This window comes from Antennarius striatus, chromosome 13 (assembly GCF_040054535.1).
Source record: "Antennarius striatus isolate MH-2024 chromosome 13, ASM4005453v1, whole genome shotgun sequence".
NCBI classification, from domain to species: domain Eukaryota; kingdom Metazoa; phylum Chordata; class Actinopteri; order Lophiiformes; family Antennariidae; genus Antennarius; species Antennarius striatus.
Genome location: NC_090788.1, coordinates 21745001 through 21755000, shown reverse-complemented (window position 1 = coordinate 21755000; position 10000 = coordinate 21745001). Strand labels below are relative to the sequence as shown.

The 10000-nt window shown below is 43.8% G+C and overlaps 1 protein-coding gene across 1 annotated transcript in view; it reads left to right on the top strand.

Annotated features, from left to right (window-relative positions):
* Nucleotides 1–9533, top strand: part of jhy (junctional cadherin complex regulator) — a 20535-nt gene extending 11002 nt beyond the window's left edge. The window contains exon 5 of the mRNA XM_068332082.1: nucleotides 9265–9533. Within this exon, the coding sequence (XP_068188183.1) occupies nucleotides 9265–9366 (102 nt within the window). The 3' untranslated portion in view covers nucleotides 9367–9533. The remainder of the gene's footprint in view (nucleotides 1–9264) is intronic.
* Nucleotides 9534–10000: the final 467 nt, after the last annotated feature.

Below are 10000 nucleotides of genomic sequence, written 5' to 3'. Positions count from 1 at the left end.
AAGACCCTTCTCTGCAGACACCAGTGGTGGTGAAACACACTATCAGTGTAGGCCTTTACACAAGAGATCTGAGTGAATTCAACGCTCAACGTGTTGACGGACATATCTGTGTCTTCTGCTCAGAGGTAAGGAGCTACTGGTTCTGTCTGCCCAGTAAGACAAAAACCAACTAAACCAACAGAATCCACGGTCCAGCCATGAAGGAAAACATCTTCTGTACAGAAGTAATGAGATTACATTTCAGTGTAGACCACATCAAGTTCTCAGCGGTATGTCATCATTTCCCTGTTGGATCTGGTGACATCACATGTGTCTCATCGTTTGTCCAATCCTGCGGTCACAGTTTTTCTGGATTGAACAAACTTCATTAAAGTTTGAAAACCTCATCTTAGAGACATCAGTGGGGCTGAGAGATTAGGGCCGTAGTCTGTTTTGCTCGTTTACCGTCACTGTTCGTTTCTCTGCCAACAAAGCTGCTTAGTGAGGGTTTCACTGTGTGTGGACATTCTATAGTCGGATCCCTACAGTCAGTGTGAACAGCTGATTGGTTTGTTCCTCAGTGTCTTCAGGTTTCACCAAAGCCCAAACCTTCAGACTGCTAGGACACATTGCTAATGTTGCTAATGTTGACGTAGCACCACACCTCCCCTCAGAACATGTACTGGTCATGTGTGCTTGTCTTTATTGGCTGGTAGTGGTATACACTGTATATAACCTCAGCGTATTACCTCCAATCTTTGGTGATAGCACTAAATTACCACAAGTCTTTTCATGTATATGAACAAAATATTTAATATAATTTGAACACTATTCAAATGGTCAGATATCAAAACCCTTGTGCAGATTTTACCCTTCAATATGAATTGATTATAATCTACAGTATGAACTGATTATAATCTACAGTATGAACACATTATAATCTACAGTATGAACTGATTATAATCTACAGTATGAACTGATTATAATCTACAGTATAAACACATTATAATCTACAGTATGAACACATTATAATCTACAGTATGAATTGATTATAATCTACAGTATAAACACATTATAATCTACAGTATGAACACATTATAATCTACAGTATGAATTGATTATAATCTACAGTATGAACACATTATAATCTACAGTATGAACAAATTATAATCTACAGTATGAACTGATTATAATCTACAGTATACACACATTATAATCTACAGTATGAACACATTATAATCTACAGTATGAACTGATTATAATCTACAGTATGAACACATTATAATCTACAGTATGAACACATTATAATCTACAGTATGAATTGATTATAATCTACAGTATGAACACATTATAATCTACAGTATGAACACATTATAGTCTACAGTGTACAGTCTTCACTAAATATACTGTACATGAGGGGTTTATAATCCGTGTATCTACTGTTACACTCCTTGTTATGAGGGTCAGTGGTTTAGTGTGTGAATGAGGGTCAGTGGTTTAGTGTGTGAATGAGGGTCGGTGGTTTAGTGTGTGAATGAGGGTCAGTGGTTTAGTGTGTGAACTAGGGTCGGTGGTTTAGTGTGTGAATGAGGGTCAGTGGTTTAGTGTGTGAATGAGGGTCAGTGGTTTAGTGTGTGAACTAGGGTCGGTGGTTTAGTGTGTGAATGAGGGTCAGTGGTTTAGTGTGTGAATGAGGGTCAGTGGTTTAGTGTGTGAATGAGGGTCAGTGGTTTAGTGTGTGAATGAGGGTCAGTGGTTTAGTGTGTGAATGAGGGTCAGTGGTTTAGTGTGTGAATGAGGGTCAGTGGTTTAGTGTGTGAATGAGGGTCAGTGGTTTAGTGTGTGAATGAGGGTCAGTGGTTTAGTGTGTGAATGAGGGTCAGTGGTTTAGTGTGTGAATAAGGGTCAGCGTGTGAATGAGGTTTAGTCTGTGAATGAAGGTGGTGGTCTTCCAGTGTCCAATGTGTCCTGGACAGAGGTGCATATGGTCAGTGTGTCCGTTTGGGTTGGGTTGACCCAGTCCCTCCTAGACTGGTGTCTGGTGTCTGGTGTCTGGTTAGGGATTCAGGACGTGGGGTTAGGGTTATGGTTAGGGTTAGGGACTCAGGACGTGGGGTTAGGGTTAGGGTTAGGGACTCAGGATGTTGGGTTAGGGTTAGGGACTCAGGACGTGGGGTTAGAGTTAGGGTTAGGGATTCAGGACATGGGGTTAGGGTTAGGGTTAGGATTAGGGTTATGGTTAGGGTTAGGGTTAGGGTTAGGGTTAGGGACTCAGGACGTGGGGTTATGGTTAGGGTTAGGGACTCAGGATGTGGGGTTAGGGACTCAGGATGTGGGGTTATGGTTAGGGTTAGGCTTAGGGTTAGGGTTAGGGTTATGGTTAGGGTTAGGGACTCAGGACGTGGGGTTAGGGTTAGGGTTATGGTTAGGGTTAGGGTTAGGCTTAGGGTTAGGGTTATGGTTAGGGTTAGGGACTCAGGACGTGGGGTTATGGTTAGGGTTAGGGTTATGGTTATGGTTAGGGTTAGGGTTAGGGACTCAGGATGTAGGGTTAGGGTTAGGGACTCAGGATGTAGGGTTAGGGTTAGGGACTCAGGATGTAGGGTTAGGGTTAGGGACTCAGGACGTGGGGTTAGGGTTAGGGTTAGGGACTCAGGACGTGGGGTTAGGGTTAGGGACTCAGGACGTGGGGTTATGGTTAGGGTTAGGGTTAGGGACTCAGGAGTTTGGGTTAGGGTTAGGTACTCAGGATGTGGGGTTAGAGTTAGGGACTCAGGACGTGGGGTTAGGGTTATGGTTAGGGACTCAGGACGTGGGGTTATGGTTAGGGTTAAGGTTAGGTACTCAGGACATGGGGTTAGGGTCAGGGTTAGGGTGAGGGTTAGGGTTAGGGTTAGGGTTAGGGTTAGGGTTATGGTTATGGTTAGGGTTAGGGACTCAGGATGTTGGGTTAGGGTTAGGGACTCAGGACGTGGGGTTAGGGTTAGGGTTAGGGACTCAGGACGTGGGGTTATGGTTAGGGTTAGGGTTAGGGACTCAGGACGTGGGGTTAGGGTTAGTGTTATGGTTAGGGTAAGGGTTAGGGACTCAGGACGTGGGGTTATGGTTAGGGTTAGGGTTATGGTTAGGATTAGGGTTAGGGTTAGGGACTCAGGATGTTGGGTTAGGGTTAGGGACTCAGGATGTGGGGTTAGAGTTAGGGACTCAGGACGTGGGGTTAGGGATTCAGGACGTGGGGTTAGGGTTAGGGACTCAGGACGTGGGGTTAGGGTTAGGGTTATGGTTATGGTTATGGTTAGGGTTAGGGTTAGGGACTCAGGATGTTGGGTTAGGGTTAGGGACTCAGGATGTGGGGTTAGAGTTAGGGACTCAGGACGTGGGGTTAGGGTTAGGCATTCAGGACGTGGGGTTAGGGTTAGGGACTCAGGACGTGGGGTTAGGGTTAGGGTTAGGGTTAGGGACTCAGGACGTGTGGTTAGGGTTAGGATTAGGGACTCAGGATGTTGGGTTAGGGTTAGGGACTCAGGATGTGGGGTTAGGGTAAGGGTTAAGGTTATGGTTAGGGTTAGGGTTAGGGACTCAGGATGTTGGGTTAGGGTTAGGGACTCAGGATGTGGGGTTAGAGTTAGGGACTCAGGACGTGGGGTTAGGGTTAGGGTTAGGGTTAGGGACTCAGGACGTGGGGTTAGGGTTAGGGTTAGGGTTATGGTTAGGGTTAGGGACTCAGGATGTTGGGTTAGGGTTAGGGACTCAGGACGTAGGGTTATGGTTAGGGTTAGGGACTCAGGATGTGGGATTAGGGTTATGGTTAGGGTTAGGGACTCGGGATGTTGGGTTAGGGTTAGGGTTAGGGTTAGGGACTCAGGACGTGGGGTTAGGGTTAGGGTTAGGGTTAGGGTTAGGGTTAGGGACTCAGGACGTGGGGTTAGGGTTAGGGTTAGGGACTCAGGACGTGGGGTTATGGTTAGGGTTAGGGTTAGGGACTCAGGACATGGGGTTAGGGTTAGGGTGAGGGTTAGGGTTATGGTTAGGGTTAGGGACTCAGGAGTTTGGGTTAGGGTTAGGGACTCAGGATGTGGGGTTAGAGTTAGGGACTCAGGACGTGGGGTTAGGGTTATGGTTAGGGACTCAGGACGTGGGGTTAGGGTTAGGGACTCAGGACGTGGGGTTATGGTTAGGGTTAGGGACTCAGGAGTTTGGGTTAGGGTTAGGTACTCAGGATGTGGGGTTAGAGTTAGGGACTCAGGACGTGGGGTTAGGGTTATGGTTAGGGACTCAGGACGTGGGGTTAGGGTTAGGGACTCAGGACGTGGGGTTATGGTTAGGGTTAGGGTTAGGGACTCAGGAGTTTGGGTTAGGGTTAGGGACTCAGGATGTGGGGTTAGAGTTAGGGACTCAGGACGTGGGGTTAGGGTTATGGTTAGGGACTCAGGACGTGGGGTTATGGTTAGGGACTCAGGACGTGGGGCAGCTGTCAAGAGGTTGCTGGTTTAACGCTGGGCCTTTTGTCTCCATGCAGAGGATCTGGAGAGTTTCTTCATATTCTTGAACTTTTTCTGCAGCAGCTCCACTTACGTTGAGGTTCTTTATCACTGTGTCATCTGTCACACCTTTGTCTGTCATTTGGGTGAATTAGTAGTGTTTTTTCTTTCTCACGGACAATTTGAACCAAATGAGAGACGTCAAATTGATGGAAATTGCAGCAGCGAGTTTTGGCAGCCATCAAAACAAGAAGAGTTCAGTTCAACAAAAGTCTGGAAAAAAAGTCATCAGAGACCGTAAAACATCACTTCATGTGTGTCAAACATCACTTCATGTGTGTCAAACATCACTTCATGTGTGTCAAACATCAAGTTTCAAGTTTATTTATTTTTATATAGCCCAGATTCACAAACAATGTCTCAAAGGGCTTTACAATCTGCACATGGACGATATCCCTCTGACCTTTGTGCACTGCAAGCAGTGCGACCCTCGCATCGGATAAGGAACAACTCCCCCCAAAACCCTTTTAACAGGGGAAAAAATGGATGGGAGAAACCTCAGGAAGACTGCAGAGGAGGGACCCCTCTTCCAGGAGTGGACAGACGAAGCAATAGATACCGCATGTACAGATTAATAACACAATAATAATAACAGTAACAATAACAGTAACAATAAATGTATAACAAAGACACGCTGATCCATCCAGTAGAGTCACCACCAGCCGATGAAGCACACAGAGGTCACCGATCAGAGGATCCACCACTCTGAGGACAGACCAGACAGTGCCTAAGTCATTCAGCTCAAAAAAGTTAAAGTCAAGGTTACTCTGGCAAAACCCCAAAACCACAGCAGAACCAAATGAGGCAGAACCAGCACTCCCCTAGTGGATGGTGAAACAGGACCACTGTACAGCTTGTGCTATCGCCAGCCATGGAAGCAGACAGAGGTAGCCGATTGCCGATGATCCACCACACAGAGGCCTGTGAGAGAGAACAGCAGAAGAAGGGAGAGAGACAGAGAGAACAGGGGGAGAGTGGTGCTAGATGGACCAGAATAGCAGAGGATTAATGGGAGGCAGGGGCCTAACTAAGAAATCCTATGACTCGTCGGCAGGACTAGGCTAAACCTAAACATTGAGACCGCCATCCCCGATATTACTTATATGTTAGGTCGAACAGATATGTTTTGAGTCTAGATTTAAAGACATTTACAGATTCAGACTGTCTAATATTTATAAGGAGGTTATTCCACAAGAAAGGGGCACGATAGGAGAAGGCCCTCTGGCCAGCTGACTTCTTTTTAAATCTAGGAACACACAAGAGACCAGTATTCTGAGAGCGGAGAGCCCTAGTCGGCGTATAAGGTTTAACAAGATCAGACAGATAGGTTGGAGCAAGCCCATTAAGGCTTTTGTATGTTAATAAGAGTACCTTAAAATCGGATCTAACATGAATCGGGAGCCAGTGTAATGCAGCCAAAACTGGGGTGATATGGTCAGATTTCCTAGTTTTAGTTAATATTCTTGCTGCTGTGTTCTGAACCATCTGAAGGCCCCTAGTTCTAGACCGAGGCAACCCTGATAACAGAACATTACAATAGTCAAGTCTAGAGGACACAAAGGCATGAATCAAAATTTCTGCATCAGCCATGGCTAAAGAGGACCTAATTTTGGAAATATTACGTAGATGAAAGAAGGCGATCTTTGTCACCTCTTTAATATGCTTGTCAAAGGCAAGAGTTGAATCTAACGTTACTCCAAGGTTCTTGACTGTTGAACTATGGGTTATAAGACAGTTATCTACAGATATTGTTAGGTTTTGAAATTGGTTACTATGTCGTGCAGGGCCAATGATTAACATCTCAGTTTTGTCTGGGTTTAGGAGCAAGAAATTACTGGACATCCAACTATTCACAGCAGAAAGACAGGCCTCTAGTTTAATCAATTCAGATCGATCATCTGCTTTTATGGGCATATAAAGTTGTGTGTCATCCGCATAACAGTGGAAACTTATTCCAAAGCTGCGTATAATTTGACCAAGAGGTGCAACATACAGGGAGAATAATAGAGGACCAAGGACAGACCCCTGAGGTACGCCATATTTGACGTCGGAGAAGGCAGAAGTTTTATTATTGTAGGAGACACATTGTGTCCTATCAGATAAGATTTTAACCAAGCCAGAGCTAACTCACAGACACCAAACTGTCTCTCCAGTCGGTCAAGGAGTATACAGTGATCTATAGTATCAAACGCTGCACTAAGATCCAAAAGAAGGAGAACAGAAGTGGCATCAGAGTCCAGATTTAATAGGAGATCATTCACAACTTTGGTAAGTGCTGTTTCAGTGGAATGGCGGGCCCGAAAAGCTGATTGGAATGGTTCGAAAAGACCGCTTAATGATAAATAATCTAAGAGCTGTTGAGATACTACCCTTTCTAGTATTTTAGATAAGAATGGAAGGTTAGAAACTGGTCTATAATTATTTAAAGACTCTTGGTCGAGATGTGGCTTTTTAAGCAGAGGTTTAACTACGGCCGCTTTAAAGCTAGTGGGAACAACACCAGTTGCAAGAGAAAGATTAACTACATTTAACATAGTAGGGCCCAGCAATGGCCATAATTCTTTAACTAATTTAGCAGGGAGAGGGTCTAAGAGAAGTTGGGTTTTAACACCCAGAGAAGGAACCACATCAAATTTTGATCCAGGTGAAGCTGAAGAAGTAATTTCATGTCTAATGTTATCAATTTTACGGCAGAAAAAATCTTGGAAATCATCAGCCGCCAATAACAAGCTGCTTGCCGTTGGCTGTTTCTGGGTCAATCTGGCTACAGTATTAAACAGAAATCGAGGGTTGTGTTTATTTTTACTTATTAATCTGGAGAAATAGGCAGCTTTAGCGGTGGACAGAGCACGTTTGTAATTTAAGACACACTCGTGCCAAGAGATGTAGCATGATTTAGATTTAGATTTACGCCACCTGTGCTCTAAACTCCTACAGGCCCGTCTGAGAGCGCGTGTCTCCTCGTTAAACCATGGTGTAGACCTGCGCACCCCTATGGTTTTAGTTTTTAGAGGTGCAACTGAGTCCAACAGACTAGAAAGAGCTGAGTTTAGATCACTAGTGTAATTTTCGATTGATCCTGTTGCTACAGTAAAAGGAGTCAATACCTCAGGTAGAAGCTCACTAAGTTTAGATACCGTTGACAAGCCGATATGGCGAGTAGTGACTAAATCAGGAGTAATGCTATTTTGACAAGTAAAGGCTGCTTTAAAAGTAATAAGAAAATGGTCAGATATCACTGACGTAAGAGGAGAGACAGTCACAGCAGTAACATGTATACCACGTGATAGAATCAGATCTAGGGTATTACCACTGGAATGAGTTGCTTCATGAACCCACTGAGTGAAACCTAACATGTCAAGGAGGGTTAGGAAAGCTTTACACAACCGATCACTAGGGTTATTTAAATGAATGTTAAAATCACCTGTCACCATAACCTCGTCAGATTGAGTAATTAGATCCGAAAGGAATTCACCAAATTCTTCTAAGAATAAAGAATAGGGACCAGGCGGTCTATAGACTACTACAAGATAAAGCCTGCTGTTTACAGCTGTAGGCGATGGTTTTAGAACAAGAGCCTCAAAAGATGTAAAATGAATATCTAGATTAGAAGTCAGGTTCAGAATAGATTTGTAGACTAAAGCAACACCTCCACCCTGTTTATCAGCCCTTGCGGCATGAGCGTATGTAAAATCAGGTGGTGAAGCTTCATTTAAAGCAATCATATCCAGGCCATGCTGAAGAATTAAATCGTTCACAAGCAAGGCCTTCGATGACATTGATCTAATATTTAAAAGGCCAAATTGAAATGTGGTAGTATCACTAACATGATTGTTAGATGGTTTAACAGCTGAGGATGTATTAATCTTAATCAGATGCCGCGTCTCAATAAATCTGGGAGGTAAAGACCTATAAACACGATGTGATACAATAACTGGGATGCTTTCAGGTATAGAGTCTTGGATAACCTGATCAGGTGCTTCACTGAACAGTACCTTGTCAATGGTGATAGGAGCAGAAGTAAGATTCACATGGGTAATGTCCCGGGCCATTTTATTAAAAATCTGAGGGAAGGAGACAGTCTCAACGTCACTAACTATTCCATCAGTCTGATGGTTTCCTAGTCTAGACTCCACAACCGCATCAACAACTACCCTAGCAGGCTCTCTAATCACCTGCAGCCCGAGCGCTGTATGGCTATTGTTAAAGACGCTGTAAGGCCCTGTCTATATTCCTGGACAAAAGAGCTGCCCCTGCCCCAGTAGGATGCAGGCCGTCAGCTCTCAGCAGCTCGGGGCGGCCCCAGAAGGAAGGCCAGTTATCTACGAAGCCTAAACCCTGTTCCCTACAGTAGCGCGCCAGCCAGCGGTTCAAAGCTGCTAGTCTGCTATAAGTCTCATCATTCCCCCGCACATCACTTCATGTGTGTCAAACATCAGTTCATGTGTGTCAAACATCAGTTCATGTGTGTCAAACATCACTTCATGTGTGTCAAACATCACTTCATGTGTGTCAAACATCAGTTCATGTGTGTCAAACATCACTTCATGTGTGTCAAACATCACTTCATGTGTGTCAAACATCACTTCATGTGTGTCAAACATCACTTCATGTGTGTCAAACATCAGTTCATGTGTGTCAAACATCACTTCATGTGTGTCAAACATCACTTCATGTGTGTCAAACATCACTTCATGTGTGTCAGCACAGACCTGAAGTCTGTCTGTCTGTCTGTCTCTCTCAGGCATACAGTCTTAAAGACTACAAACAACTGAATTCAGAGATCAAACTACAGGGTCTGGGTCCCGACTACAAAGCCATTGAGGGAACAGTAAGTACTGACTGAAGTGTTGATGTGTTCATCATCAATCAATCAATCAACTTTTATTTATATAGTGCTTAATCACATTGAAGATATTTCAAAGCTCTTAACAGATAGAGAGCTAACAATGTCCTCCAGAGCCTGGGTCCTGCCCAGAGTTTCTTCCTCAATGAGGCAGTTTTTCCCCACCATCGTTGCTTATGCTGCTCTGGAGGACATTGTTAGCTCTCTATCTGTTAAGATAGAGAGCTACACATTGGGGACAGAGACAGGTCAAGTAAAATATATATATATATATATATATATATATATATATATATATATATATATATATATATATATATATATATATATATAGAGAGAGAGAGAGAGAGAGAGAGAGATAGATAGATAGATAGATAGATAGATAGATAGATAGATAGATAGATAGATAGATAGATAGATAGATAGATAGATAGATAGATAGATAGATAGATAGATAGATAGATAGATAGATAGATAGATAGATAGATAGATAGATAGATAGATAGATAGATAGATAGATAGATAGATAGAGGCAGATAGGACAGTTTAAGGGGGTTCCAGGCCTTTGGATTTCCTGTCTTCAATGCTTGTTCTCCACCTGTGGAACAGAGGCTCAGGGACAGCGGCGGTATCG